The sequence below is a fragment of the Portunus trituberculatus genome, chromosome 2 (assembly GCF_017591435.1).
Source record: "Portunus trituberculatus isolate SZX2019 chromosome 2, ASM1759143v1, whole genome shotgun sequence".
In the NCBI taxonomy this organism is placed as follows: Eukaryota; Metazoa; Arthropoda; class Malacostraca; order Decapoda; family Portunidae; genus Portunus; species Portunus trituberculatus.
In genome coordinates this window covers 432,771-446,419 of record NC_059256.1, presented here as the reverse complement: position 1 = coordinate 446,419, position 13,649 = coordinate 432,771, and the positions used below count along the sequence as shown (strand labels likewise).

The 13,649-nt window shown below is 45.4% G+C and overlaps 1 protein-coding gene across 1 annotated transcript in view; it reads left to right on the top strand.

The window, feature by feature from the left end:
• LOC123501168 (kinesin-like protein KIF28P) overlaps nucleotides 1-699 on the top strand; it is a 5,991-nt gene extending 5,292 nt beyond the window's left edge. Inside the window, exon 5 of the mRNA XM_045249810.1 lies at nucleotides 547-699. Within this exon, the coding sequence (XP_045105745.1) occupies nucleotides 547-699 (153 nt within the window). The remainder of the gene's footprint in view (nucleotides 1-546) is intronic.
• Nucleotides 700-13,649: the final 12,950 nt, after the last annotated feature.

Below are 13,649 nucleotides of genomic sequence, written 5' to 3'. Positions count from 1 at the left end.
TCCCTAACCTTTTTATGAATTGAAAATCGCAGATGCTGGGAAGAGTAGTCATCCAATGTTATAGACAGGTTAGAGGACCCGCCAACAAGTCGTATGGCAATCTCTTATCTACCCATAGACAATGTAGTGCGGAGTTTTCCAGTTGATTCACATACCGAACCATTAATGCAAGCCGCAACCTCAGGAATAGCCTTCCCAGTTGTCATGTAAGCTAGTGACATAACGGAGGGCTTCAAGGGATTTTACGATTCGCCCTCTACCAGGCCATTTGAACTTGGATGGTAAGCTACGGTAAACGTCTGTTTGATGTTATACTTAGCGCAGATCTCCGATAGCAAGGCATTTGAACCCGTGCCATTATCGCTAAGGGAGTGGTGTAAGGACAGAAAGGGCGTAACCAGCCATGTGCAATCGCAGGCGCTGTCTTAGCTTTTACCGGGGACAAAACTACAAAACGAGAGAAATGATCTACGCAAACCAAGAGGATTTGGCGACTCTTAAGATGCTGCAGAAGGTCCATTGCAACTACATCCCATGGTTGTGCAGGTGGTTATCCTAGCAAGGCGCAGGACCAGACGTAATGCCCTTATGCTTAGCGCAGCTAACGCAGCGCGAAACATGATCGACAACGTCTACTCTCATAATGAGGCCAATATGCACGACGGACGGTTTTGTCACGACCTGGATGTCCAGCTGTAGGGTGATCGTGCATAAGTTGTAGAAGACTGGAAAAAACTTTGGAATAACCAAAAGATCTTTGCCTCCATCTTCTTTTGGGCCTCGCCTACATAAGACATTAGATGGTGATAAAAAGAATTGTGAGAAGGGCATGGGAGGGCAAAGTGGAAAGATCACCAAATTCCAGAGCATAAATTATTTCCCCATGTCTCATGCTTTTGTTCCATGCTGAGTTCCTGGAGAAAAACTATGTACTGGGATGCTTGAGAGACTGCACCTCACTGGAATATTCCGTGATAGAGCTGGACATTCGCACGGCCTGGATGGTACTTGAACTGAGGAGAGTATTCTTGCAATGTAAGATACCAGCGTGCAAGCCTGCCACTAAGATTACGTCCCTTGAAAAGATTTGTGACGGCGACATGATCTGTGAAAACTGTGATTGGGTACCCAAGTATTAGATCTTGGAAATGGGTAAGAGCCCAGATGACAGCTAAAGCTTCCTGATGCGTGACTGAGTAGTTCGCTTCCGCAGAGTTAAGAACCCTACTCGCATAAGCAATCACACGATTTTTACCCCTATGTGTCCTCTGAGTCAGCACTGCGCCGAGCCCTAACGAGGATGAGTCTGTGTAGAGTTCAAAATGTAATGAGAAGTCAGGGAATGCTAGAACGGGAGCCTGTTGGTGTAAGGACAGAACAAGTGCGTAACTAGCACATGTGCAATCGCAGGCGCTGTCTTAGCTTTTACCGGGGACAAAACTACAAAACGAGAGAAATGATCTACGCAAACCAAGAGGTACTGGGAGCCTTGGCGACTCTTAAGATGCTGCAGAAGGTCCATTGCAACTACATCCCATGGTTGTGCAGGTGGTGGGTATCCTAGCATAGGCGCAGGACCAGACGTAATGCCCTTATGCTTAGCGCAGCTAACGCAGCGCGAAACATGATCGACAACGTCTACTCTCATACGAGGCCAATAATATGCACGACGGACGGTTTTGTCACGACCTGGATGTCCAGCTGTAGGGTGATCGTGCATAAGTTGTAGAATGACTGGAACAAAAACTTCTGGAATAACCAAAAGATCTTTGCCTCCATCTTCTTTTGGGCCTCGCCTACATAAGACATTAGATGGTGATAAAAAGAATTGTGAGAAGGGTACATGTAAGGAGGGCAAAGTGGAAAGATCACCAGATTCCAGAGCATAAATTACTTTCCCCCATGTCTCATGCTGTGTTCCATGCTGAGTTCCTGGAGAGAAAAATTATGTACTGGGGATGCTTGAGAGACTGCACTCACTGGAATATTCCGTGATAGAGCGTCAGCTACGACATTCGCACGGCCTGGAAGGTACTTGAACTGAGGAGAGTATTCTTGCAATGTAAGATACCAGCGTGCAAGCCTGCCACTAAGATTACGTCCCTTGAAAAGATTTGTGACGGCGACGTGATCTGTGAAAACTGTGATTCGGTACCCAAGTATTAGATCTCGGAAATGGGTAAGAGCCCAGATGACAGCTAAAGCTTCCTGATGCGTGACTGAGTAGTTCGCTTCCGCAGAGTTAAGAACCTTACTCGCATAAGCAATCACACGATTTTTACCCCTATGTGTCCTCTGAGTCAGCACTGCGCCGAGCCCTAACGAGGATGAGTCTGTGTAGAGTTCAAAATGTAATGAGAAGTCAGGGAATGCTAGAACGGGAGCCTGTGTGAGAACTGTTTTTAAATCCTGGAAACAACGCTCCTGTGCAGCACCCCAATGAAATTAAACGTCTTTCTTGAGTAACTGGTTGAGTGGTGATGCAAGTTTAGCAAAATCTTTAATAAAATGTCTGTAGTAACCTGCTAAACCTAAGAATGATCTCACATTTTCGATGGTTCTTGGTTGTGGAAATTTTTTGACTTCGGACACTTTATCGTCCAGTATGTGGATTCCCTCACTATCGACAACGTGCCCTAAAAAGGTGATTTTGGACTTCAAAACTCGCATTTTGACAGTTTTACTCGAAGGCCGGCTTCATGCAGTCGCTGTAAAACTGAACGCAAAGTCTGAAGATGAGATTCAACAGATTTACTGGCGATGATGATGTCATCCAATTAGGCATATACAGAATTACCTAACATGTCTGCAAACAATGTATTGATCATCCGCTGGAATGTAAGTGGCGCAGACTTTAGGCCAAACGGCATGCGCAACCACTGATAGTGCCCTGATGGCGTGCTAAACGCAGTGATTTCCGGGACTCCTTCGCCATAGGTACCTGCCAGTACCCGACAGCAAGTCAAGACTGCTGAAAATGGTATTACCACCACCTAAGGACATAAGCAAGTCACTCAGGACCGGTAGAGGGTAACGATCATCCTCTGTTACCTCATTTACTTTCCTAAAATCAATGACTGAAAACTACCATCCTTTTAGGAACGAGGAAGAGGGACTGTTCCAGGGGAATGTGAGTGTTCGATCACTCCCTGATGGAGCATCTCTTTGATTTGCTCATCCACAATTTCCTCTGACTGTGAGGTAGTCTGTAGGCTGGAATGTAAACTGGTTTAGTGTTTGGTTTGAGAAGAAGAAGGTGTTCAGCATGCTCCATACTACCAAGGGGCTCGCCAAGCAACGCTATCACGTTGCAACGTTCTTCGAGAATATCCAACAGCAAGTGCTTCAGCTCTGGGTAATCCACAACATTGACAAGTGAGCTTAGAGGTGGGCCCGACACCAGCTCGCTGTCAGAGGTGGATGACACCGTTGCGACACAAGCTTTGGGAAAGTCTAAAGGAGTAGGCAATACTTTTTGATCATAAATTAATCCATCTCCAAGGTAGAGACCATGTTTCACACGTACTGGTCCTCCCGTAACGTTCACCACTAACGCAGAAGCGACATTACCTTCCTGAACGGTGGGAAGTCTGGACTCCACTGCAAGGCGCTGAAGTTTACAAGGACCAGTGAAGCATATGTCACTGTTAACTGGTCCATCAGGCACTGTGATGGGGATACGCATTGCTACGCGATCCGGAATCTCATGGTTACCCACCACAGTGCCTTTAACGCATCTCCAATTGAGAGGTGACGCGAAAATGGGAGGAGACACATGAACCGACGGTAGTATACACGAGGGACTCTCACCATGTTTATCCCCACCGCCTCGCTTGTTGTCATGACGAAGAGATAAGGGCATAGGTTCCTGCATTGCTTGAAGTGTCTTTCCCTGAACTGTGACTGAATTATGGTTTGGAAGGACTTGCATGTGAAGAAGCTTCATAACTTACAATCCCAGAATTCCGTCAGCTGGAAGATGGAAGTTAGAAGTGACATAGAATTTCAAGTAATGAACCGGAAGGCTGAGAAATTTGAACTGAATATGAATCTATAAGCCTCTCAGCCTCAGTAACTGACTCAGGAGTGTCAGGGTTATCTATCTCATTTTCCTCTTCATCAATGAGGTTACTCTCGCACTGTTGTCTGATTTTAGCTTCTTCCCGCAAAATTTGGTCTTCATGTAATTTTAAGTATTCATCAAATTTGTCGGGCTTCTTCGCCATCAGCAGTCACTGGCACACAGAAATGATTTACCCCAAATTACAATAGTAGTATATGATATAAAAGAAAGAATATATAAAATAGCATGCAGTCACTAGAAAATACAGTTACCCAAACACTACAGTTGTATGTACATGAACACTCAAAGAAAATGAATGAAACGCTATGTTAACGTAGTTATACTATATAAAAAAAAAGAATAACATAACTTTCAGCATAACAATAAAGTAATGTGTGACGCTATTTTTGTGTAATTGTAGTATTAACTTTGTGCTTGTTCTCACCTATGATGTGAGAAAATATGTACGAAGCAAAGGTCACAGATGCTCCTCAGGTGACCTTGACAGGGCAGCAGTCTGTTTCTCAGAGACTAAAGCAGTCGCTTTAGTCCTCTGTAAACCCTTCAAGTTCTGAAATTATGTAGAAATCTGAGAAGTGTTCCACAACTGAATTATATGTGATCAACTCCGTAGCCGTGATACGGAAATATTTGAAAAGTCTGTGCGACACAGTGAGTGCTTTTAGTTGTGTAGTGTAGTATTATACTTCTCCATGTAGCGATGAGTTAGAAGTGATGAGAGTAGAAGTCTTATACCACTCTGGATGTCCAGCTGATTGATGAGATGCGATGAGGACGGGTAATCGATGCTGTAATACGAGTACCACTCCAGTCACCTAGCTGTTTGTAGCTCGCTCAGAACACTAGGAGTGTTTTTCTGAATTTATAATGAGTAACATTTCCCGGGTCAATCCCTCGGAAGAAAACTACACATCACTTCAGAAATTTATGTCAGGAGCGAAAGTCCGAGTCACCCCCAACTGAGCAGAGCTAGGCGGTAGTGGGAGAGATTGTTTTGGTAACATCTGCTGACTTAGCGGATAAGTCAGCCGCTGAACTGAGTTGCCAGGGCGTCAGAGAGAGTGCGTTATGGGATATAACAGCCGTTACACTCACGCCTTCACTGCACTAAAGCTATTGTTCACTGGTTTACTTATTCGTGCCACCGCAAGCCACCAATGTTGTGGTCAATGTTATGTTACCACGAAGAGGGCACAAGAGTAGCAGTGTCGTTAGTTCAGGAACTCTCTCACACTGTCTTCTCAGGGGAGTTAACGAAAACACAGCTTGGGTATTCCTTATATTAACAATACAGTTATTTACACTACACAAAGATAACCTTGTACACACACACAGTCCACAGCTCCCTGGCAAACGCCCGGGGGATTGGATGGATTCTATTATAAGGCGCCGCAACATCTCTGGTCATTTGGCGCCTCTACAATAATGTAAAAACACAAAATTGTTGATAAAAACTACTAAAAGCAGTTAAAACCAATGCAATAGCTAAAAAACTAAAAATACAATAAAACTAAATAAAACAAAAATACATATAATGAAATAAAATAATATTCACAACTTCCCCCCAATAAAAACGTCATGTCCTTCGGCCAGGTACTCTAGTCCAAGGACCTTTGAGAGATAATAGACGCCGCTATCTCTACCGCGACAGCGGTAGAGGTAGCGGTGTCTTAAATGAGTCAAACTGGGGCACTCCACTAGTAGGTGCCGCACCGTAAGCGGCACCAGGCAGTCATCACAATAAGGTTGAGGGTCCCTAGTCAGGAGGTACCTTTGTGTAAGGTACGTATAACCTATACAAAGTCGCGCCAATAACGTCTGTGCACGGCGATCCCGGACATGAGTGTATGTCCACAAAGGGATGGATGGATTTTAATTTCTTGGCACCGCAACAACAAAGGTCATATCGCGCCGCTACTATAAATTGACTGCCAATAATCATGTATCTAAAAAACTAAGTAAAAATAATTCAAAACAATACAAGTAAAAAGTTAAGAACAAAAAAAAAATACTATAAAACTATATAAAACATTAAAATACATAGAATAAAATGAAATAAAATTCACAGCTTTGGGAGAAGACCAGCTTCTCCCAAAAACCTTAAAACGTCATGGCCCTGGGCCAAGCACTCTGGTCCAAGGACCTTTGAGATATAATAGACACCGCTATCTCTACCGCGACAGCGGTAGAGGTAGCGGTGTCGTAACTCGACCAAACTAACACACTCTACCAACAGGTGCCGCACGGTAAGCGGCACCAAGCAGTCATCACAGTAAGGTTGAGGGTCCCTGGTCATCAGGTACTTGTGACGTACGTGTGACCTATACGTAGTCGCGCCAATAGTTTGTAAACGGCGATCCCAGACATGGGTGTATGTCCATTAGGGGATAGAGGAAGTAGTGATCTATCCCATTTTCGAGTTTGCGACCCCCGTTAGCCATCTCCCCTGCCAAATTGCTGCAACTGCCTCACGAATTAGAGAAAAGACATCTCGAAACGGAACAGGGGCAGGAGATGGAGCGCGACTTGCTGCCTCTTTAGCGAAGCGATCTGCGTGTTCATTCCCTGGAACACCAACGTGACCAGGGACCCAACAGAACCCAACACGATATCCTCGTTGTGTAAGAAGGTATAGCCACTCCAGGGCTGATAAAACCAAAGGGTTAAACGATATAGTGCAAGAGAGAGAAGTAAGAGCACTGCGACAGTCACTAAAATTTGTAAAAGACGAAACCGGGAGATTAAAAATAATCTGTAAAGCTAAGACTAGATGGATGGATTTTAAAAAAGGCGCAGCAACAGCCAAGGTCATATGGCGCCGCTTCAAAAATTTAAAAGGTCTAAAAACAGTTAAAACAATACAGTAGTTTAAAAACTAAAAAGGGACAATAAAACTAAATAAAATATTAAAATACATAATAAAATAAGAATAAAATTCATAAAATTCACAAATAAGGGAGACGGCCAGCTTCTCCCAAAAACCGAATAACGTCATGGCCAAGGGCCAGACACGCTGGTCCAAGGACCTGAAGATATGATAGACACCGCTATCTATACCGCGACAGCGGTAGAGAGTAGCGGTGTCGTAACTCTATCAAACTAGGGCACTCCACAACAGGTGCCGCACGGTGAGCGGCACCAGGCAGTCATCACAGTAAGGTTGAGGGTCCCTGGTCAGCAGGTACCTATTTGTAAGGTACGTGTGACCTATACGCAATCGCGCCAATAAAGTCTGTGCGGCGATCCCGGACATGGGAGTATGTCCACTGAGGGAGAGTGGAAGTAGTGATCTCTCCATTTTCGAGGTTGCGACCCCTGTTAGCCATCTCCTCTGCCATATTGCTGCAACTGCCTCACAAATATAGATCAAATACATCTCGAAACGGAACAGAGGCAGGAGATGGAGCGCGACTTGCTGCCTCTTTAGCGAGGCGATCTGCGTGTTCATTCCTGAACACGAACGTGACCAGGGACCCAACAGAACCCAACACGATATCCTCGTTGTGTAAGTAGATAAAGCCACCCAGGGCTGATAAAACCAAAGGGTGAAGGAAATAAAGAGAGAGAGCAGTAAGAGCACTGATAGTCACTAAAATTGTAAAAGACGAAACCGGGAGAGTAAAAATAATCTGTAAAGCTAGGACTATGGCAGAGAGCAGTAAAGACGGAGGCTACCAAGGAAGGGCCAGACCGACAAGAGAAGAAAACCACAGAAAATCCAACGCCTGCGTCGGATTTGGAACCATCAGTAAAAACAGGATATCATTAGAATGAATAAAAAGTGTTCTAAAAACCGTGTGTGGACAGAGCTGGCAGAAAATCCTTCTTGCCATACATGGAGGGCATAATGAGAGAACAGGAAGCTGCCAATAACCAACTCGTGGGAGACGGAAAGAGTACACAGGAGTAGGGTCGATAGATAACTCTGCCATGAGATTTGCAACTAAGGCCAAAGGTTTAGGGAGACTCGGTCGAGTGACATACGCCTGCGAACGCGAGTCCCGCAACATTGACAGACAAAGGACAGAATCAGGAAGACGGTGGGTGCGAAACCAACACCGGAGCATCGAAGACTGGCGCCGGAGGTCGAGCGGCCAGAAACCAGCATCCACTAGAAGGCTAGGTATTGAGATGTCCGAAATGCACCTGTAGCCAAGCGGACCCCAGCATGATGCACGGAGTCAAGCGTGCGTAGTCGTGCATCCGTTGCGGATGAGTAGATCTCACAGCCGTATTCCAGCTTCGGAGGTAAGTACGGTGAAGCAGCAGCAACGTGTCCCTGTCCGCACCCCAAGAGGTGTGACTTAAAACCCGAAGAAGGGATAATGCCTGCCGACAAGACGCCTTAAGAGAACGGAAATGGGGAACCCAGGTGAAGACGGTTGTCAAATAAAAAGGCCAAGATATCGAGTCGCCTCCACGCATGAGAGGCGTCTATTGGCGAGGTATAAATCCGGGTCTGGATGGACACCACGGTTGCGACAAAATGCATGGCTACGGTCTTGAGGTGGAGAATCGAAAACCGTTCATGTTGGCCCAACTGGACACCCTATTGATCGCCAGTTGGAGCTTGCGCTCAATCAGTGACATCCTAGCAGCAGCAAAGAAATACATAAGTCATCAACATATAAGGAGCTGTGAATGCCATCTGGTAGAGTATCTATAACACCATTTATTGCAACTGCGAATAGTGTAACACTAAGAATACTTCCTGTGGGACACCGTCATTTAGAGCAGTAGCCTTAGAGAGAACACTCCCCACTCGAACCCGTAAAAGACGTCTGGATAAAAACTGCTGAATAAAAATAGGAAGGTGGCCACGAAGGCCAAAATTAAACAAAGACTGTAAAATGCCATGACACCAAGCCGTGTCATAGGCCTTCTCCAGGTCAAAAAGGAATGTTACTTGATGGTGGTGATTAGCGAAGGCCTCACAAATAGAAGACTCTAGGGATAAAAGAGCATCAGTAGTAGACCTCATCTTTCGGAAGCCGTACTGTACCGATGACAAGTACTTCTCCCTCCAAGTACGACATGAGTCTTACATTTACCATCTTTTCTAACACTTTACAAATGCAGGATGTCAAAGATATAGGACGATAGTTCGTAGCCTGAAGATTATCTTTCCCAGGCTTCGGAAATGGGAGAACCACTGCCACAGCACAAGAAGATGGAAAGTCACCGGTATGCCAAATCATATTATAAAGATTTAATAAAAAGTTAAAAGCACTGTCAGACATGTGGCGCAAGAAGGCATAAGGAATATCATCTGGCCCAGGAGAAGAGTCATGACACTGGGACAAAGCAGTCCGCAACTCGGAGGCAGAGAAGGGACATTATAAGACTCCTCCAGGAAGAAAAATTTATGCCGAGAGATTCCATTCTCTGGCGGTGACGTGCGCCTGCGCCCGGGGCTGCAGGATGCCTCCGGGAAACACTGGCAAAGTGCTCTTGCGAAGAGGTCGGCGACAGTCCTAGGGTCTGCCACCGTTCGCCCAGCAGACAACAAAACTGGTGGGGAAGGAGCAGAATACTTTCCAGCAATTCGGCGGACTTTGTTAAAGACATCCGTAAGAGGGTGCGGACGTTAATGGAAGAGACATAAGCTTTCCAAGAGGCTCTTTGTGCCTCTTTCAAAACCTGGCGGGCATGAGCTCGGCAGTGCCGAAAAGCTTCCAGACACTGCGGGTCCCCACGATGTCGCCGGAGACGAGAGAAAGCTGCCCGTTTCTCTTTTTCACCGCTTCAGTGCATGCTGCGTTTCACCAAGGAACGGACGCTTAGTAAAGCGACCTGACGTCCTAGGGATTGTCTAAAGCGCTACTGATCGTATAAAATCGGCAAAATAATCAACAGCCTCAGCACAAGTAGAAAAGTCAGCCAACGGACGGATAAAAGAGCTAAGGTCTGTGAATCGAGCCCAATCTGCCTTGTCTAAAACCCAGATTCCAATAACATAGGAAAGTGGTCACTGCCGTGTAAATCCGGTAGGACCCGCCAATTAAAATCAAGGAAAGAATAAGATGTACAAATAGAAAGATTGATAGCTGTAAAAGTCCCAGTAGGACTATGGAAATGTGTGACATCCCAGAACTTGAAATCTCCAATCCCTCATCCTCAATAAAAGAACTGATTAAAACTCCACGAGGATTACTAGCACCTTCATCCCACAATGGGTGACGGCCGTTAAAATCTCCCAACAAGAATAAAGGCGGAGTCAGCTGACGCACCAGGCCGTCAAGCTCACCCCTGGAGACAGGAAGCCGAGGAGGGAGATATAAACTGCAAATGGTGTACAGTCGTCCCATAAAGACCTTAACAGCAACCACCTGAAGGGGAGAGTTAAGTTGTAAGGGATAACAGGTATATCCTGACGGACTAGAATAGCTGTGCCACCGTGGTGGCCCTGGTCAGGGAAAGGAGTGCTAAAAAAGGCACGATAGCCAGGAGGACTAGAATAAGTACTATCACCCAGCATAGTCTCTTGTAGAGCTACAGGCTGGAGAGAACTCCGACAATAAAGCTCGGAGTTCCCCCCACGAGGCGCGAAGGCCTCTACAGTTCCACTGTAGAAGCTTGAAGATGACTATTTAGGTGCAGTGGACGGGCGAGCCTTTTGAATGGGCTGCCCGTGACTCACCTGACTAGAAATAATCAAGCGACGAGAAGACACCGGAGTTGATGTACCGGGTCGTTGGACCGCACCTTTCGGCCTACCGGTGAGTGATGCGAACCATCATCACTCCTACCGGTCATCGGAAGACGAGGATCAGCAGGACTACTGATACAGAGAGGGTCCACGAGGGATGGCTGTGACATTATCATCGGACGTCTCCATGCTCAAAGACCGTCCTCATCACAAGAAGCCCGATCTGAGACAGGAGAGGTGTCAGCAGGAGGCTGGACAGAAACTACTGGAGCTACCCTAGCAGAGCGGTCCCTGGAGGACTCACGATTATGTGCACCGGGAGAAACCTTAGACTGCTTTAGGCTGAGCTAAATCTATCGACTCCGCAGAGCCGCGGTGCCGTTTGGTCAGGCCCTTCAAAGGCTTATGTTTTCCTCTTCATCAATGAGGTTACTCTCGCACTGTTGTCTGATTTTAGCTTCTTCCCGCAAAATTTGGTCTTCATGTAATTTTAAGTATTCATCAAATTTGTCGGGCTTCTTCGCCATCAGCAGTCACTGGCACACAGAAATGATTTACCCCAAATTACAATAGTAGTATATGATATAAAAGAAAGAATATATAAAATAGCATGCAGTCACTAGAAAATACAGTTACCCAAACACTACAGTTGTATGTACATGAACACTCAAAGAAAATGAATGAAACGCTATGTTAACGTAGTTATACTATATAAAAAAAAAGAATAACATAACTTTCAGCATAACAATAAAGTAATGTGTGACGCTATTTTTGTGTAATTGTAGTATTAACTTTGTGCTTGTTCTCACCTATGATGTGAGAAAATATGTACAAGCAAAGGTCACAGATGCTCCTCAGGTGACCTTGACAGGGCAGCAGTCTGTTTCTCAGAGACTAAAGCAGTCGCTTTAGTCCTCTGTAAACCCTTCAAGTTCTGAAATTATGTAGAAATCTGAGAAGTGTTCCACAACTGAATTATATGTGATCAACTCCGTAGCCGTGATACGGAAATATTTGAAAAGTCTGTGCGACACAGTGAGTGCTTTTAGTTGTGTAGTGTAGTATTATACTTCTCCATGTAGCGATGAGTTAGAAGTGATGAGAGTAGAAGTCTTATACCACTCTGGATGTCCAGCTGATTGATGAGATGCGATGAGGACGGGTAATCGATGCTGTAATACGAGTACCACTCCAGTCACCTAGCTGTTTGTAGCTCGCTCAGAACACTAGGAGTGTTTTTCTGAATTTATAATGAGTAACATTTCCCGGGTCAATCCCTCGGAAGAAAACTACACATCACTTCAGAAATTTATGTCAGGAGCGAAAGTCCGAGTCACCCCCCAACTGAGCAGAGCTAGGCGGTAGTGGGAGAGATTGTTTTGGTAACATCTGCTGACTTAGCGGATAAGTCAGCCGCTGAACTGAGTTGCCAGGGCGTCAGAGAGAGTGCGTTATGGGATATAACAGCCGTTACACACTCACGCCTTCACTGCACTAAAGCTATTGTTCACTGGTTTACTTATTCGTGCCACCGCAAGCCACCAATGTTGTGGTCAATGTTATGTTACCACGAAGAGGGCACAAGAGTAGCAGTGTCGTTAGTTCAGGAACTCTCTCACACTGTCTTCTCAGGGGAGTTAACGAAAACACAGCTTGGGTATTCCTTATATTAACAATACAGTTATTTACACTACACAAAGATAACCTTGTACACACACACAGTCCACAGCTCCCTGGCAAACGCCCGGGGGATTGGATGGATTCTATTATAAGGCGCCGCAACATCTCTGGTCATTTGGCGCCTCTACAATAATGTAAAAACACAAAATTGTTGATAAAAACTACTAAAAGCAGTTAAAACCAATGCAATAGCTAAAAACTAAAATACAATAAAACTAAATAAAACAAAAATACTGGGGCACTCCACTAGTAGGTGCCGCACCGTAAGCGGCACCAGGCAGTCATCACAATAAGGTTGAGGGTCCCTAGTCAGGAGGTACCTTTGTGTAAGGTACGTATAACCTATACAAAGTCGCGCCAATAACGTCTGTGCACGGCGATCCCGGACATGAGTGTATGTCCACAAAGGGATGGATGGATTTTAATTTCTTGGCACCGCAACAACAAAGGTCATATCGCGCCGCTACTATAAATTGACTGCCAATAATCATGTATCTAAAAAACTAAGTAAAAATAATTCAAAACAATACAAGTAAAAAGTTAAGAACAAAAAAAAAATACTATAAAACTATATAAAACATTAAAATACATAGAATAAAATGAAATAAAATTCACAGCTTTGGGAGAAGGCCAGCTTCTCCCAGAAACCTAAAACGTCATGGCCCTGGGCCAGAGCACTCTGGTCCAAGGACCTTTGAGATATAATAGACACCGCTATCTCTACCGCGACAGCGGTAGAGGTAGCGGTGTCGTAACTCGATCAAACTAGGGCACTCTACCAACAGGTGCCGCACGGTGAGCGGCACCAAGCAGTCATCACAGTAAGGTTGAGGGTCCCTGGTCATCAGGTACCTTTGTGTAAGGTACGTGTGACCTATACGAAGTCGCGCCAATAAAGTCTGTAAACGGCGATCCCGGACATGGGTGTATGTCCACTGAGGGATAGTGGAAGTAGTGATCTCTCCCATTTTCGAGGTTGCGACCCCCGTTAGCCATCTCCTCTGCCAAATTGCTGCAAATGCCTCACGAATTAGAGAAAGACATCTCGAAACGGAACAGGGCAGGAGATGGAGCGCGACTTGCTGCCTCTTTAGCGAGGCGATCTGCGTGTTCATTCCTGGAACACCAACGTGACCAGGGACCCAACAGAACCCAACACGATATCCTCGTTGTGTAAGAAGGTATAGCCACTCCAGGGCTGATAAAACCAAAGGGTTAAAGGATATAGTGCAAGAG